At 31.8% G+C, this 19743-nt stretch overlaps 2 protein-coding genes across 4 annotated transcripts in view; one reads left to right on the top strand and one right to left on the bottom strand.

Moving 5' to 3' along the window:
- LOC124368851 (protein zyg-11 homolog B-like) overlaps positions 1-15065 on the bottom strand; it is a 46615-nt gene extending 31550 nt beyond the window's left edge. Inside the window, 7 exon segments of the mRNA XM_046826301.1 lie at positions 63-203; positions 1548-1693; positions 4667-4847; positions 11142-11352; positions 12929-13123; positions 14547-14821; positions 14823-15065. Of these exon segments, the coding sequence (XP_046682257.1) occupies positions 63-203; positions 1548-1693; positions 4667-4847; positions 11142-11352; positions 12929-13123; positions 14547-14821; positions 14823-14855 (1182 nt within the window). The 5' untranslated portion in view covers positions 14856-15065.
- A 1230-nt stretch (positions 15066-16295) lies between these two features.
- Positions 16296-19743, top strand: part of LOC124368835 — a 38167-nt gene continuing 34719 nt past the window's right edge. For 2 of the 3 annotated variants that reach the window (XM_046826266.1, XM_046826257.1), the window contains exons 1-2: positions 16300-16730; positions 19522-19597. In XM_046826266.1, the coding sequence (XP_046682222.1) occupies positions 16648-16730; positions 19522-19597 (159 nt within the window). In that variant the 5' untranslated portion in view covers positions 16300-16647. Of the gene's footprint in view, positions 16731-19521; positions 19598-19743 lie in introns of all 3 variants that reach the window. The other variant, XM_046826274.1, reaches the window with a different exon arrangement.

The raw sequence follows: 19743 nt of genomic DNA, 5'->3' as shown, positions 1-19743 counted from the left end.
GCCTATTTTAGGAATTTTAGTGCCATTACTAGAGATAAAGAATTGTTACAGAGTGTGAGTACCTTGATGATGTCAACACGGGTATCGATGAACGTCGGTGTCAGACGAAACAGATTGTAAAGACACTTCTGTACATATAGTGGGCGATCCTGGTAACGTTTCAACGCAAGAATAATTTGCTCCTCTGTTGCGGTTCCAGCAATCTGATGGTAAAAAAATCTAATTAATTAATATAGCTCAAGTCAAAACATTGTCATAGACATAACCAAAGAAGAATGTCTAGATCCCCAACTTATGTCAAAAGAATATAGAATTTTATTGATAAATGAATATAGTGTCAAACTAATAAACTTCTGTGTAAATATTGCCTCAAATAATCGAAATAGTAACAGAAATAGCATATTATTTTTAGTTTTTTCACAAATTTCCAAGATAGAACTTCGTCCTGACTATATCCACCTGTTATGGTAGACGATTTTTTAAGAGATTGCAAGCATATATAGAAAGTAAATAATAAGTACATGAGAATCAATAAAGTGTAACCATAAATATATATATATAGTTTTTTTTTTTCAGAAAAAGCTACAAAATTATTAATATTATTTACCATTCCAGTCTGAAAAATGTTTTAACTGTTTCTTTGAAAAAATGTTTGGTTGTTTCCTTTTTTTCATATTTAGTACAGCAAATAACTTTACTAAACTCACTCAAATAATAATCCAAAATATACACAATAAACACAAATGCATTACAAATTAAACACACACAACTTGCACATTTACTTCTTTAAAAACAGTATAAGAACAAAATGTGTTGTTTTGCCCCTTAAAGAACCTTAAAAATTTGCAAACAATTACTCCAAAAGACAAGTTTTACAGTATCCAAAAAAGTTCTTGTAGTTATTTTACATGTCTCTGATCTGTATTATGATCAAAAACCTAAAAATGTGAGATAAAACACTGAGGAAAAGTCAAAATGCTTTACTTATCAACAAGAACAAAATAATGCATGTAAATAATGACATTCGTAAGAAATGATTCCAGAAGAGACCTTTGTTTATATTTTATTTTTGGCCTGTGTTATGATTAAAAAAGCTAAAAATCTTAAATAAAATACTAAAGTAAAGTCAAAACTACTTCAGTTATCAATAGTAACAAAATAATTCCTGTAAAGATTGACTCCCGTAAGAAACATAGATTCTAGCTGACAATATACAAAGCTAAAATCATCTGTAGTCTAGAAACAGCATTTAGAATAAAATAAAGATTGCATTTGGATAATTTGATAGCATTGTTTTTCTATATAAAATATATTAAGAAACATCATTTATGGATGTGATATCATTTACGGTAAACATCGACCTAATCTCTTGTAGCGCAATGTTAGCACTACTAGAATTAAAATGCTGCTGCTTTGAGTAACAATCGTGTTACCTAACAAGCTTATAGTCCTGTATTTTAATAAAACAGTAGTTGGAAAAAGATTTCTTTGACCGTTCTCCTGCCAACACACTATTTGTCTGAAACTATCAATACTGAAACAATTACCTGAAGGTTAGGATTGTATTCAGGGTTGCGTGGGTTGATGAAGCAATCATCATAACAAGCCTCCGAATGAACCAGACCCAAAAACTTCAGGTTGGGATGTCGCCTCACAAAGCCTCTCAGCTCTTTGCGCCCTATTTCGTCCTTCCCTGTGATCAACAAATAATGGTCTCAATTTCAAGAATTTCAAAAAATAATATATGCCTTAGCTCAAAAAATCAATTGATGCTTGACAGAAAATAGATATTAGCCATTAGTTGAACCTCTACATTTCAGATAGAAATTTTACAGTACATTAAACATGTCACGTATACTAGATAGTAGTACTTCGAGGTTTGGATGCATTTTAGGTAGTGAGGTTAAATAGTACTTTAGTAATAAAAATAAAAGTCAAGTCTTGGTACAGGAAATGGGAGACAAAAACGTTGTAAGCAATTAAAATGTAATAGATATATGGCAATTTTTATATCATTAGCTAAACATTATTAAAAAATCCTTCCTAAAATTTGGGAGAGTTAGGTTTTATAAGGGTATAATATGTTAAAAAAAAGTGAAATCAAATTAAATAATGACTGTCCCAAAATGACGATGGACAGCACAGCTCAATCTTCTGGCACTGCTTCTTTCTATCCCACTACTGCCCTCCTAAATAGGAAAGGAAATTTGAAACGAAAATGTATGCCACACCAAAATTAACAAACAAAGAGTAATAATGAGAAACGGTACTAAAACTCAGCGATAGAGTCCCGTTACAATAACCCACACATAGACTTTAACACCGTGGCAGATTGCGTGGGATATCTGTGCCAATGGCAGAGCCAGAACGAATCTCATGACTACAGGGTGGCATCTATGACAAAGTAAATAACAATAACAAACATTTTATTGATATTCAACAACATTAAGTTGTGTTATCAATGTCAATATTGAATACAACAATTTTTAACTGAATGTATTTACTAGTAATATTTTACTATTAAAAAATAAATTAAATTTTTATGGGTATAAATTAATAATTTAAATGAGTATACCTAGGAGATATCCAAATAATTGTAAATAAAAATGTGTAAACTTTATAAATTATTTGAATTTAGTTAACACTATAAATCAATGTTAACTAAATTAAAAATTTAAGATTATGTTTCATAGATTCATTTACTGTGTAGAATGCCATAGACAACAAAGACTGCATAGAAGTAATTGTCTTCATTTTCTATGCAATTAGGAAATTTTTAACATTTGTTCAACATAATGTCTTTTGACTTGAATTGTGAACATTATGCTTACTAAATACTACATTTAAATTTACGTTATCAGAATTACCTAAATCCAAAGTTTGTCTCAAGGTAATGTTATCAGCTTCTAATACTTAGAGGTACAGAACTTATGTTACAGAGAAAACATACATAAATAATGCACAAAACACCCACTTGACTCAAGATGATGGTTTTAATATATGATGTACAGTACAGTAAATATCTACAATAATGTATGAAATTATTAATTTAGTTTCATGTTTTGTTCAGAACTTATTAGAAATAGGTCAAGATTTTAATCATGTAATACTTGCCATAACGACAGACAGCAGTTATATGAATCAATACATAGTATAAATTAAAATTGCTTTCTGTGTTGGTCTGTTTGTGCATTGATATTTTATAAACTACTGAACGGATTTTGACACGGTTTTCACTGCTAGCTTCATTATGAACTAGGGCAGATTCCTAGGTATGATAAATCAATATCTTATCATAGAAAGTAGAGAAAATTTTTTATAATGCAAAAATTAATATTTTTGAACACCTTCATTGTTAATGCTGATTAAACCTTACAACTCATTACAAAATAATTTATTACGAAACTGTATATTTCAAAAAGGCCTCAAAAAAGTCTGTGATGACATATATCTATCTCCAAAAAATAACCCACTAAACTATTTTTATCTTTTAAAGTTTACAACTTTGTTAGCACTTCAGAAGCTATTTCCTTGATCGGAGTAAAAAACAATATTACTTATAGTACTACAAAAATTGCATAGACACTTTTAAATCTAAGTTGGATTCCAAAACCCATACGTGATTATTTCCTTGGTCAGTGCAACAACATAAACTCAACTGTGGAACCGTAAATAAATTAGAGTGGGAGTGAATTTAATTGGTAGTATCTAAGTCTTCTGAACCGCAGTAACTTTTTGTTCGTACGTAAGTTATATAGTTTCTTTATCACGACAAAAAGGAAACTATCATTATGGTACTTGAAAAATAATTATTAGATGGAAAGTAAATTAAAAGAGCCAATAGTTGACGCTTTTTAATAGAAGTTGGTTTTTGTTGGTATATATTTTGTTGATCGGAGCACAAGTTAATTTCAACTATGGCACTTGAAATACCTTAGATAAAAAATTAATCTAAACAGATGGAATTTGACACTTTTTGACCAAGTTAGGTTATTGAGACATATTGTCTATGTATATATTTATTCATGCAAAAAAACCTAAAATAGAACCAGTAAAAATTGTACGTTTTGAATCTGAACCATGGATACTGAAATTATATGTACTGATATGTCTATTTATGATTAAAAAATAGTAGGACTCATCATATTACGTCATAAATGCTTTCACTAATAAAGATATGGCTTTTCATTTTGAAAATTGCGTATGAATCCGCAGGTACAGTATATATCAATAACCCACAAAATTCAGTTTTTAATTTTTTGGTAGAGAATATTGGCATACTCTCCTATTACATTTTACAATTAAGATGAGCTATTACTGTTGTATTGTTTCCTAATCTGCAATAGGTTTTCATACATTGATACTGAGCTTTACTCTAAATAATATTATGTCTTTTTATGCTTTTGTATTATTAATTTGTATAAACCTCAGGTTAGGGCAATTGTTTTCAATATTGCATGACATTTTAGTTAGGTTTATTTAATATAGTTAATTTATAAATATAATATCTAACAAGTGATAGGGATTAGGTTTTTTAAAATATATTATATTATCAAAATATTCAATTAATTTTTAGGTGAAATTTTCTCTAAATTTGATCAACTAATGATAACAAAAATAAGTTGAGTTAAGCAATACATATGAGTAACTTATAGTCTTGCATCACCTGAAATATCTATAGATGTCAAGTGTTCCAGTGCGTTCTCCCTGCTCAAGAACTCGTTTGTTTTAGAACCCATGGAGACAAACATTTCAAATGGATGATTGTCTCTATCTTCTGACATGTCCAAGACTCTGAGCTCTGTCATCTCTACAACCACTTCTTCTTTAGATGACACTAGGATGTACTGAAACACATATTACCTAAGTTGTAATAAAAAATAACATTTCAGTATCCCAAGTATATTATTAGTAATTATTGGCTAATGTTTTATAAAATATATAACGTAAGCATCGAAACTAACAATTTAATGAAAAAAGATTATATATATATACAACAAATTTGTAAACCCATGAGCAGAGCAAATTAAATAAATTATCGCAAATATTATTCTGCATAAAAGTTTATTCTCCACTGATATAACTGGAACTGACTAATGCAATGTCACTTCTCGGCATTGAGCTTGAATAGTAATACAATACAATACAAAATTCTTTATTAACATATTCTTCAAGAACAGTTTTGCATCAAATATAACATGTGGATTAAATTCATAAAAATGTACATTGTCAAGTGATTAAACATGATTTGAATCAGAACAAAAAACTCATCAAGAGAATAAAATGGATGTTTTTTTAGCCAGTTGCCAAGCCGTTGCCTCAGGTGCTGGTCATCTGTCCCCTTCACTGCTGCTGGAAGATGGTTCCAAAGCTTGGATCCCATGTAGCTTGGCTTCTCTTCATATTTGGTCAGGCGGTGTACAGGGAGGCAGTAGTTTGTTGCATGTCGGGTGTTGTATGTGTGCAGTTGTGATCCAGTCTTGAGTGGGTTCAGAGTCTTTGTTCGAGCATATGTTATGGTCTCAAGTATGTACAAATTCACTATAGTTTGTACATACTTGAGACCATAACATATGCTAGAACAAAGACTCTGAACCCACTCAAGACTGGATCTTATGGTAATAATATGCAAGTACCAACATGTTTAACCCTGGATGGGGCGCATAGTGTAAAAATGACCACAAGAATTAGTTGCTACTTTGACATTGTTACCATGGGCTCTCTCCTTCATGCACATCCTGCTCTGTTGTACAAGTACATACCATCCATCGTTCATTTTGAATCAGGAGTTTGCCTATTGAGGATCATTGTTTGTGCAGTGGGGTAATTTTTACATCTAGCGCCTAAATACATTTCAGTTTTTGCAGTCACTGTTACACCATGCATCCTAACATGTTAGATTTGTTGTTATAATTTTCATACTGAGTGATTAAACATTTTATTTATAACAATTTATTTTTACAATTATTATTGATTTTTTTTAAGTAAAAGGAAAATAGGTACTAATAAAGAATGGATTTAAGAGAGCCTATACAATTGGAAAACTTGTTCAGTAGTGTTGAGAAAGAGGACAGAGAAGCAGCTAAAGCTGCAGATGAGAGAGTTGCTGAAACTTTTTTTTGATGATGGCAACTCTCAAGAGCAATATGATCAAAGAAAAGCACATATAGAAAGAGCAGATTCGGATAATTCAGAGGACACAGTTGAATTCCATAATAGTGACAGTAGGTCTGAAGTATCTCTTGAAGATATAGAAGAGATCAGAAGAAAGCGTGATATATAATGAATTAAATGGACAAAGAAATAGTAGTATTATAATAGAGAAAAAATATAAGAAATAGTTAATCATAAAGAAAATAGAAATTATAAGACAAACAAAGAGATAAACAAAACAAGACAAAAGCGACCAACTAATGTTATTTATGGTACAGACAATGAAACTCAATGGAATGCCCACATATCAAATAAATCAATGCGTGAATGTATATGGTGCCATAACATAATTAAAACAAAAAAAATTTGGCAATAAGTTACTATGTCCTAAAGGAGCTGCCAAAAATGTTAAGACTACATAGGAATCCTAAGAATTATATTTTCCAGAGGAATTTATTGACAAAACTGTTGAAATAATATTTGGAACATAAATATTTGGATTAGTACGAATCGAAATAACCATAGTACAATGAGGGATACAAGAGAGACAGAGGAGAAATAAACACAGTGTTTAGATTACTGCTTTTAGCAGGAATGATAAAATCCTCTAGAAGAAGAACTCTTGGAAGATTTGTAGTCTTCAGATGGATTTGGTATTGAACAATTCAGAGTAAGTGGGTCAATTAAGGTTTTCATTTTTATTAAGAGCGATATGTTTTCATTAAATTAGGATAAGGAGGCAAACACTTTGATAATCCGATATATCCCTATCCGAAACATGTTTGAGAGCTTGGTTCAAATTATTATTAAGAGGATATGTTTTTATGACATTAAGTCAAGGAAGCAGAGAAAACGCATTGATAGTCTTGCCCCTATCTGAGATATATTTGAGAGCTTGGTTGAATGGTACATAAGTTACTATTCCCATAGTGGTTATATTACCATACATGAAATGCTTGAAGTTTTTCTTAGGCATTCTCCTTTCAGCAATGCATTCCTAACAAGCCGTCAAGTACGGCATCAAGCTGTTTGCAACTGAGTGATTCAAGAACCTACTAAAAAATATACGCCAGGATACAACTCCCAGGGCTATTTAAGGTGAGCTACTCTCCTTTAGATATCACTATTAGAATGATGGCTTCAATATCTGGTACGGGTGTCACTTTGCAGTTGACGGCTGCTATGGTTCCATTACTTTGGCGAAGTAATGTAGCTCTTACATTACCATAGGATAACAGTTGTCAGTAAAAAAAAATCTAGAAAGAAATACCTCCTATCACTGACAAAAAATTAAGGTCACAATATTCAAGTTCACAACCCTCTTAAAATATGCGCTGACAAAGAATATATATGTTCTTCTAATATCCACCCTCCATCATACTGATTCAATTGATGAAAACAAGGGAGAGAAACAAAACCAAGACATTTAAACTTGTTACAAAAAGTATAAAAGTGGAGTGGACACTATGGATCAAATAAAATCCCTACACTCTATAGCGACAAAAAGCAACAGATGGCCACGCACAGTTTTTTCCATGATGGATATTGGTAGAATAAACACCTACTTATTATTGCAAAGGTATGTTACAGAGTTTGGTAATAAAAGAGCATTCCTAAAAAAGCTAGTAAAAGCTCTATGCAAGGAGGAAATGATCAAAAGAGCACCTCTACCAATGATGTCTCTTCTATGAAAGCAAGGATCCGAGAGATCACTGACCAGCCATTTGTATACTAATTTTAAACTGACCACTTATAATCTTATACTATTATTTTTAATGTTATTCTGTTCTACAAATAAAAACTTCTTATGAGTTAGATATTATTCTCACTTGTGTTTTATTAGTTATATTTCCTTTGATTGTTCATTGTGTACATTAATATACATGCTTTACTTTAATTTTACAAAAAGCTTGTTGTCTACTGAACTGAAAATGTGACTACCAATGACATTTTTCTCCAATGAGTTTTTTTGTAACGCCCTAAAATGGTCTCAGGACTTTGCAGAACTCTCCATAAATCTTCTATTCTTCTGCCGTAACAGTCTGAATACCTTTATCAAACAAGGCTACTGTAGCTTTGACAGCATTTTGGATTGTCATGACAATCATGTAAAAGGTGGAATGTCCGCGTGTTTTTATTTTCTAAATTAGTTTGTTTGGGACCTTCTTGCCCGCATCTTTCTGATACTTTATCAGTTTTTCAGTGTCCACATTACTATGTTTGAAATGAGAAACAATGTTTGTAACTTTTTCAATGACACTAAATACTGTTTCCACTTTAAAGCATCTGAAACAATGAGGTTGTTTCAGTTTGTTGATGGGGTGCCAACCTGAAACATATGGGCATGGCATTCAAAATGAGGCCATTTAAAAAACACCTTAACTGCATTTGAAATACTGGGTGCATTGTCGGTAACTATCACAGAACTTTTTCATGTATACAGGTACTATAAGGCGGATTCGGTTCAAATACAAATGTTTTTAATTCAACATTCTCAACCATTCAGATTGGCTACAAGTCCTGTGAAGCAAATTTAAAAGCAATTTATCGAGTTTTCTTTTTGAATTAGATTTATTTTTCTTGGGATAAAACTGTTAATGTTTGTCCACCTTACATTAAGGTAGATAGATATGTCAGTAAATGCTGGTAGATTATGAGGAGACAGCTGAGCTAATGCCAGGCATTGGTTCATTTTTAGCAGCTCCTAAATTATTGGCAGAAGATCTTCGAGGTAAACTCTGTGTTGGATCAATAGAACATGTTACATATCTACTTCGATGTTTAGTAGGGCGGTGAAATAAATTATTTCTGGACACATCAATATTTACCGTTGGGTGTTTCTTCACTACATTGTTTTAAGTTGGCACTTGTAGATCTATGACATTTTAAGACCACACATATCACACTGAGCAGTTTTGACATTATGTTAAAGAATTTTAAAATAGGTCCACATGTAGCTTATTGTTGGGCGATTGTACATGATTAGTGTATACAAACAATGATTTTGTATACACTACATAAAATTTATACATGACAAATGAAAGAAAAACAAACATAACAGCAACAGTTATGTTTACCCTATAACTTGTAATTTTGAAAGAAGAGAAGATGAGTGACCATAGTCCATGTTGCAGTTTGTGTTTGTTTACAATACAAGCACTAAGTGCATAAAGAAATAGTGCTGCTGGGGCATCAGATAGCTGCGGAAACATAAAACTACTCAACTAATCGGTAATAGTTGGCCAGCTACACATAAATTATTTCAACCAACAATCACCAAATAGTTTGCTTATCTCAGTAGATAACGGTGCTTGGTTAACAATTCCTCAGATATATTTTTTACACAACCGTCAAGTAGAACAACTGTTTTGTCTCTGTAACAATTGTAAAGGAACTCTTACATTGTTTTGTGTACATATATAGTTACAAATCCTACATATACATTGACTCTAAATGCAGTACATGTACTGAGTTGTGGCATTCCACCTGGCCTCTAAATCACCAATTGAAAAATTTTAACCCTTCGACGCACCACGACGTACGCCGCACGTCTAGTGTTTACAGCTGAACTCGGCCCGCGACGTACGCTGTACGCATCGCGCAGTCTGATCTTATAACGAATATATTTAGGTTATTTTCGGTGTAATACATACGAGTTATACATCGTTGGAAAGAAGATGAAATGAACTATCGGTGTATTGATACCTATGTATCGAAAGCCGTTCAACATGTAGTTTATAGTAGACGAAAAACATTGATCAAGTTGGCGCTTGCTGTCAGCTGTTTCTAACTACGCAATTGACTGTGAAACGACTTTGTCTGCTGGCATGACGTTGTTATTGTTTGTGTTTAGCTGTATATTTGTTTGGTTATGTTTGGTATTGTAGTAGAATATATTAAGAATATGGGGGGTGTAGACCTTAGAGATCAAATGCTAGAGAACTATCTACTGGATAGGAAAAGAGGTACTAAATGGTATATGAAAGTTTTCAAGCGTATGCTAAACATTACAATTCTGAACTCATACATCATTTGGAAGTCAAAACACAACAATATTGATCACTTAACATTTAGATTAGGCCTAGTAAAAGAAATTTTGGAAAGATTTCAATGAGAGGTACCAAGAACAGTTCAAGGCAGACCATCCTCTGAGCCTCCACCAATGCGCCTAACTGAAAGACATTTTATTGAAAAGATTCCACCAACTGGGAAAAAAGCAAAGCCTCAAAGGAGATGTGTGGTTTGCTACAAACATGGCAGAAGAAGGGACACAATCTACTGGTGTCCCCAGTGTGAGGCTGGCCTATGCCTAGAGGACTGCTTCAAGACATATCACACAGTTGCAAATTTCTAATATAAGTACAGCAAATAACTTCCAGTAAACATGTCTTAAAAAATGTTGTAATGGTATTTTGTACATGTTTGTATACATAGGTATACTTATATTTTAGCAATACAATCACTTTTACAAGTATAAGCTTAACAGAAAATCATTTAATGTATGTATAGGTAATGTTGTCACAAAACTGTGAAAAACAAGAAATTAAGTGGACCACTTAGGGGGTGTTCAGTTCAAATTAAATAGTGCGTTGAAGGGTTAAGTGATAAACATTGATTTTAGATTATTCACAGTAAATATAAAATATAATGTAAACCAAGATATCTCAATGTGATTAATAACTAGCCAAAGGAATTCACTAACATTGTTTACTAGATACACTCAATTGTAGTCACTAATACTACAAAATGTTATTCCAATGAGACTTCTGTATTTTATCCCTTTCTTATGCAGTAAAGATTATTCGGTTGATGGTATTAAAGCACAAGACTAGTTCACTGAACAAGTATCTACAACAAGCAAACTACCCAAGAACAGCAAAGGCAAAATCTTTCTGTATTTTAGCAGATAACCTGAAACTATCACCATGATGAGCAAATTAAACTCATTGAGATAGTTCTCTTATGCACTGTCTTCTAGATAAACTGACCTTAAGGTTATACATGGCGAGAGATTTGAGCCTATTCCTACACTTCTTGAGGGGTGTGATATCATCCACTCGGGTGTTAGAAATGTCTAGGTGTTCTAGCTGTGGTAGGTCAGAAGCTACAATCTCCAGTCCGTGACGGTTGAAGTCGGTATTGCTCACATTTAAAGTTTGCAAAGCCTGCAGCTTGGACAGGGCTACCACCACACAATACCTGAAACAGTTACCAGACCTGTTACTGAATAAACACTTCATGGATGAATCTCAAGTAACCTCCTAGAAACTTTTATTCCTGAACAATTGTATGAGGCTTGTATGTCTGTTTACACAACAACATCTTTGTCTTCTTAAGAAGTAAACAAGTTTTCTCAGACTTTAAGTTCAGTCATACTTATATCCAACCACAAAAATACTAGCAGTTGTTAATTTTTATGCAGAAAACTTCTAAGATTATATTGAAAAAAACTAATTCAGAGGAAGCTTTGAAAGATTTTCACTGAGACCACTATGTGTACTATAATCTTATATTGACCACCAGTGCTCAATTTCTAGAACAAGAGATAAGGAAACTGTATCTGTGTAGGGTTCTGAAGGTTGTGGAATAACTTCCAGGTGAAAGACAGGAAGTCTGAGGGAAATTATCCCCTATCCTAAAAAGTTTTTAACGTGAGGCCTCAAAACGATGTTTTTACGAATTTATGAGATACTGGAGAAACTTTCTTATTTGTTCAATAGGTGGTACCGTAAGCGGTGCATTTCCTTTCAAATTGATCACTGCATACCATAAATGTTATATTTGTTAAAAAGAACACAATATAACAGGACTTTTGCGATCAGGACTTTTCAAAACTCTTTTACTCAACCCGAATAGAGTCTCAGGTCATTTGAGATTCTCAAATCATTTCAAAAGTTCATTAGCTTAAAGGTTTTTAAGGGTTGTAACTTTATCAATTTGTTATTTATTATTTATTTTCAAACAAACCTTGTAATATATAAGTTTAGTTATAGGTTGATCTCTTTTAAAAGTATTTTTATTTGCAGAATAAAAATACAATCCATTTCAATTAGGTCTCTAGTATCAACAGAGTATAAACTAGTTTCAATATTTTGAGCTTCATCTTCACCAAATGTACTAGTATTTTTTAATAAATTGATAAGATACAATATAGTAGTTAAAGATTTATTCATAATTCTATTTCATAAATTTTATATTTTACTTACTAACACTTTGAGTACCTTAAATAAATCATGAGAGGAAGTATATTTCAACTGCATAATTTATTCACTTCTTCCAGCAAAGTAATGGGGTTTCTGTATTTATTCAAATATCATTCTACAAACTGAATTGTACTCATAATAACATTATGTCCAAATATTAACATTACTGGCCTACTAAGTTACCCTATTACTGTTTTATGATAATAAATCTTGAATTAAGATGAATAAATACAGTGTATGCAAAAAATAAGAACATTTAACATTTTAGGAAGTGATATATTTTATTTTAAAACAAATATGTCCCCTTACAGATACAAATAAACCACAAAATATGTTAACCACGTTAGGTTCTTTGTCATATCATGTTATCATTATATTATCATCGAACACTTTTTTCCAAACATACATAAATATGTTAATAAAAGTATTTGACTTAAAAATCAGTTGTTCAAAACATTGAAAGATTACACATGGAAACAAGTAAGTTAAAATATTGATTATTTTCTCAAGTACGAAGTTTAAGTATAAAGAATAGTTCTTTAAAGTTACATTCAAAATGTTAAATTACTTACTTTGGACCGTCAGCAAAAGCACTATGAGCCACGTTGAGCGAACGCAAGTTCTGTAGAGTCCATTCTCCCAAGCAGCTGATGAGGTCGTTAACAGTAACTTTCAGTCCCTGAGTTTCCAGTTCTGTAATTTTGTGAGCCTTCAGAACTTTTAATCCACAAAGAGTTAGGTCACTTGCATCGGTTATACACACCCTCCTAAAAGTGAATGACAGATTTATTTATTCCAAGAAAGATGAACATTTACATTTTAGTTGGTAGTGCTAAAAGTACCAATAGGAAATGTCCCTGGTCATCAGTGCGGGCTTCTGGTGGCATCTGGTGGTGCCACTCCGCAGTTCTGATGAAAAAAGAAAAAGTCCCTAAAGGTAGCATTTAAATTCAAACTCAGATCACATAAAAATGTAGACTTTAAACTTTTTATATTTATAATACATACGTAGCCTAATAACAATTAGTGGATAGAGACTAGAGTAGCTTCCTTCTCACCGACATCGCTCACAAACATCAAAACATTTAAGTGGACTTGTTTTGGTTTGATAAAAAACTGTTTTTAGGAGGGAAAAAGGGTAGACTTTAATAAGCGGCCTACATTCGTTATTCAGTTGTTTTTATCGAATGGTTTGATGTTTTTATCCGAAGGATTAATTTGATATTACAATTAATTCAACTCATTTTAAGTATATGATTTCAAATTATTCGTTATAGTAATTTTAATGTAAACAGCAACCAGCAATATGTAGGCTAACTAATATTTTGAGACTAAAAATGGCGATGAATATGAGAAAAATATGTTAGAGATATTTCTCACAAGTGACGAGATTTGTTTAAGTTGCTTCAACATGTGGGTCATGCTCTGGTAACACATGGGGAGAATTCTTTCCTCCATTTCACAGATTACTCGTTGATATTAAGCTCAGCAAGTTATAAATATTGTAAGGTTTCTTTGATATCTAAGTCTAGGCCATATTTGGTTTTGCTGCTTTGTAATGTTAGTGCTAAAATTATATTTTTAAAACTGTAATGTACGAGATTCTTCTTGTTACAGTAATTTTTTGTAACTCTTATTTTGTAGAATTTTTACATATCGAAGTTGGATAATATATTGAATTGTTCTATATAAACAACCGAAAAACGAGTGTAGGCCGCTCATTAAAGTCTCCCTAGGAAAAAATCAAAACACATGTAACTAAGCTTGTGATATATCAAATTAAAAGCATTTCAAAAGGAAAAATGCTACATATTTGAGCAACAATTATTTAGCTTCAGTAGCTGCTTTGTCAGCCTGAGATAGTGTTTAGAAAATATTAAGAACATTTAAGGAATTTCCAAATTTTAAATGTTGGACAATTTTATGCATAGTGCTAAGAGACCACATTAGAACCTTGTAATATTATTTTGGTATACCTAAGACAGTAAACTTGGTCATTTATTTGCTCAAGACACCAAGTCATACAAATTTCAATAACAATTTTACTAAGATAAACTCTAAGAAAATATTAGACCTAACTTTAAAATACTTAAATGGATTGTCACTGACATGAAAAAATCTATCAATCAGCATTTATGAAAAAGTTGATTTTATTAGGTAACAATGCCAGAAACTAGTAACTCCACCAACCTTAATCTAGATGATCTGACATCAAACAGAGTAATTGTAATATCATTTAATTTTCTTTTAGTGCATAATGCTGTTAACAGTTGTTCAGCTATTTCTGTGTGTAAAAACACCTCATTGTCTTTGAACACTAGTTTTACCCCAGAGGGGAATTTAGCATTAACTCTGTATTCTTCTAAGTCAATATCCTCTGGTGATGGTTCTAATCTATTTAATGTTGATCCTGAGGTTGTTCTGTCACATAAATGATCCAGATTTTCACAAATATAGTCAACACACAACATCTTGAAGTGAGCAAGGAGAATCATACATTTTCACAAAATTTTAATAAATAATGGAAGAAGATACTTCGTTTGTAACAAGAAATAATTCTAAGAGTTAACTGATCACATTACTAAACATCACTAAACAAAGTTTAACATCTTTTGTCAATCAAATTCCAAACATTATAAAAATACAGTTACTTGTTTATTTTTGAGGTTAATATTTTACATCTGTATCACTTCCATCCATTACCATTACGCTGCCAGCTGCTCAATTTTAAAGATGAAAAAGATAAACCACCCAGCTGTAAAAGCTTACAGACGACAACACTAATACCTTTAGGTACATAATACTATAAAATATTATTTATTGTTGAAAGTATGCTCTTGCGTTTTAGCACTAGACCATACATGTAAATGCAAATGAGTGAGTAAAAAGTAAATTGAATGATGCCACTGGTTTAATGTGTTATATGATTCAGATTACCTTTCTCTGTAAATGTAAAACAAAAATGTGTTTCGTCTGTGTATTTTCAGACCCCAAGATAGCCACTGCATAATATATTTGGATAAATTAGGGTATAGTATGCAGTGAGCAAAACATCTGTACATACACTTGACTACAATCTACGCCTTTCCGCGGATTCATTTTTATATTGTAGTCTGATGATGGAGTGTTATTTCCGAGACATGTAACTTGTGACAACATCTCACGATTGTTTTTTTTTTTTTTTTCTACTGATGTGAGGATACATTATTAATTGTTAACTTAATACAAAAAGTGTAATACCAATGAATTCTGATAACAGATTTTGTTCAATAGTACCACCAAACTGACTAATCAAACTGTTAGGTCTAAAACATTTGTTCTTTGTGAATGGGTTACGTGATCACTATTGTACAATAAATTCCTATTGTACAAAAAAGATGATGGATGAATTTTAAATTTCAACTGATGCTTAAGAAGTTACTTTATAAATAAGAGAAGTTAGGTACCAACCAAGGTGTCTGAAATATATCCCTCAGAACTTTAAATTGGAATCTCTGAACAACTACCAGATTAGAGTTTGGTAATTTTCCAAAGATTTTCATCCGATTGTTTTGAATAGTGTCCAATTTACCGCAAGTGACCGAAGTTAAATTTAATGCCTGTTGGCCCATATCGACTTACCGTTAACATGGTATCCCCATGTAGAAATAAACCTCTTCAATCTTCAGTTGAACCTGAAAAATTGAAATTAGTTTTGAATAGTAACTCACATTTTAACAAACAACCAACTTCTACTTCACTAATGTAGTCCTGAAGCCATTATTAGATCATAAAAATATATAATTTATGTCATTTTTCAGGCGATTTTCAAGGCATTTTGCTACACTATACCCCGTTCCAATGTTCATGATGTTCATTCCAAGCTTTATGAATAATATTTTAAACCGGCGGCGTAGTATGGAAACGAAATAAAAAAGATAGTTTGATGGTAGGCTATTTTATTGATTTTTACAGGTTACAGACAGGAACACTCAGTACCAAGGAATTGTTGATAAACAAGAAGTGATAAATACAAAGAGAAGAGAAGTGCGTTTAATCTCGTTGAATATTAATTTGTATTTCATTTAAATTTAATTATAAACTAAAACAAACCTTTTGAAAAGTTCAGTTTCATTGTAATAGCTGGAAATTAGTACGGTCTTCTTGTTAAGGTGCATTTACAAACTTTATCAACAAGGTCTAAACAATCATTGAAAAATCCATTGAGTTATGTAGATTATTTATATAAATTATAAGACTATCTATTCTGAAATATACTTAAATCAACATTACTTTATTCATTTTTATAAAAATGACTAGCTTGAAAAACATGGCTGATGTAAATCCCCTTCCTCCTGGATGGGATTGTAAATTTGATCATATCACAGGAAAGAGGTTAGTGAAAAAACTTATAAGTTAAGTATTTCTTTAATTATAAAAGAGATCTGCCCCTTGCTCTATTTTTCTCCTTTTAAATAGCAATTGAACTACTCTATTCCCTCCTTAAGCCATTCTGGTATCAGTTTTACTGTTAGGAAAACAATTGCAATGGAATAAATCAGGATAGAGTATATGATAAGCGGACCCGGTTTGTTATATCGGGGGAGACAAATAAGTGGCCTGCACTCGTTATTCACAATTATTACAGTTACTAGCATGTAAAGAAATAAACAAACATGGTATGGAGTAGTAGTATCAGCTACTGGAGAACAAGACATTGTAATTATAAAAAGCTGTTTACAGACTAAGGAGAAACTCATAGGCTATTTATCCATAGTTTTGAACACACCGAATCACTAATCTGCATGGATTAACCAAATTGCAATGCACTAATCAGACGCCTGAATTAATTATATAGGATATAAAAATTTATTTAAATCCATAACATCGAAATTGGCGTGCTGGCACTTTATGCCATTTAAAAAAAAAACCAAAATTAGCGATGTATTGGTACTCAAAAGGTTAAAATATTCCTGACAATGTTAACTGTCACTATTACCACAAATTTTAGTGAAGAAAGTAAGTGTGGAAAACTACAGAAAAATTAATAATAACCTGCATTTAACCTAATACTCAACATCAACAAACTAGGGGACTGTAAGAAAATCAAATCAAGAATGAAAGGGATACCAACACAAAAAATATTTAATGAAAACTAACCTAATATAACTAGGTACCTTACTGTCAGACCTACCCCAAGGTCAACTGCCCTACCTGTGGGCCAACTAACTTGCATGAGAGCATTGTTTATAATTTAACTGTTGTAGATTAAGTAATGAAAATTTACTTAACCTAACTACATGATTGTCAGACGTACCTAGCCTACAGAAGCTGACTGACTGGTCTACTTAACCCTCCGAGTGGCGGTACTTTTTTCTCCAAGTGGCGGGACATTTTTACTGATTTTGTATGTTCGCAAAAGAAAATTTATATAAAATACTGTAAATTATATAAGTATGAAATATCATATATCAATTTAAACTACATAATACACAAAATAGAATGGTAATAATATGAAACACTTACCTTGAATTGGTGTAAAAAACCAATGGTTTGAATTCCAAAAATAAAAATTCAAATTTTTTGTTTTATGTTAGACTGAGTAAATGTTCCAAAATTTAATTTTTAACACAAATCCAAAATAGCCATTTTGTTTAAAATTTAATTCTGAACAAAAATATGTATCGTTTATATGTATTATTCCTAAAAACAACACACTAGTTGCTGATCGAAACTTTTATGTACACGTTTTTTATTGCATTTTAGTCAGTATCAGAGCCAACCTCATTCCTTCTCATTCTTCCTGGTTTGAGAGGCCTCCAGTAATGTTCTAAGTAAGGGAAACACTCCCTATGAACCCCAAAATTACAGGCTGACCACCAGAAATGACTTTTGCCCCCTTTTTTGATGTGGCTACACACTTCACAAAGTCTGGTAAATGAGCAATCCGGTGAGGAAGATCTTCACTTGGTCCAGGAGGTGGTACAGTACGTGGATGAACCGTTTGTAAGGGTTCCATTAGTGCCAGCATATCTAAATACTATATCAAATTAAAGTTTGGAATTTGGTCTTTCTAACCATACCTAATATAAGCGTTTAAGTCACAGCATAACATCGGAAATACCGGAACAAAATAGACTTGCGTTAATAGACGCTAGAGCGTCTCTACCACTCGCGAACGAGATTTAATAGACGCTGCAGTGTCTTTCACCACTCGGAGGGTTAAGGGCCAACTGACCTGCTTGAGAGCCAACATGTCTACCCGAGCCAACCACCATAACTCTTTACTTTCCGCCACAACTTCATTATTGTTTGTTCTCTTTCTATAGTAGTAAACACTACGGGAGTTGTTATAAACAATTTTTACTGCGCATAATTGGATGTCCATAAACTAAATAAATTAAAAAAACAAATTCATGGAATTAATTTTTCAAAGATTAAAATTTTTGGAATTATTTTTACCATTCCTAAAAACGTATATTGACTCATTACAAGGGCTATGTGTAGAAAAGAGAGCCAAAATAGTCAAGCTTTCAGAAAAAATATTTATAACTAAGGTATTATTTATTAAGATTAAGTTTTATACCTTAAAATCTTTATAAATTAGTATTTTAATCACAAAAAACTATTTATTATGTTAAATAATTATCAAAATTACACAGATTTTCAATTTGCTAAATATTAAGAATTGACAATATTAAAAAATCCTTACAATTATACATCCTTATTTTTGATCATTGAACTGCTAGAGATCTCCCATTTTAAACATGTATACATTGTAATGCTTTCAAGATTTCTTGTCAAATGTACACTTTTTTATATCTAAATGGTGAAAGTAGAAAAATGTTTGAGAATTTTCCTGAATAACCAATATAACAATATCTAAAAAGAAAATGAAATTTGTTTTGATGTGTATTAATTATACCTTTTTAATGAGACATCACTTGTGATTCTATGACTATTGATAATGGTGAGCCAATTTTTTAGGTTTAACTTGATTCTTGAATGGCTGAAATATAATGACCCCAATAACAGTCGGTTCTTGAGCTGTGACAATCATGTTAATGTCACTGATTGGCTAAGAGGATTTGTTATCAAAGTCTGGAGTTGGTAACTACTCAGCATTTATTTTTTAATCCTGAATAGGATAATTATTATTTTATATTTAAATTATTATTTTTTTCAGGTATTACATCAACTATTTCACCCGTCACACAAGCATGGAGGACCCAAGAGTTCAAGCTGAATCCATTCCATTACAAGTTAGTAAACAGTTCATTTTAAATTTATTTAATTTTTATTCTGCCCATTAAAAACCTGTATTATGGAATGGTTTCCAGTCTATTATGGCACCTTTGTTTGGTGTTTTATAAGTAATAGGTTTCTAGATAACATCCACACTGCTTAA

Source organism: Homalodisca vitripennis, chromosome 1 (assembly GCF_021130785.1).
Source record: "Homalodisca vitripennis isolate AUS2020 chromosome 1, UT_GWSS_2.1, whole genome shotgun sequence".
Classification (NCBI taxonomy): Eukaryota; Metazoa; Arthropoda; class Insecta; order Hemiptera; family Cicadellidae; genus Homalodisca; species Homalodisca vitripennis.
Note: the sequence above shows the minus strand (reverse complement) of the source record. Positions and strands in the feature narration are given on the sequence as shown.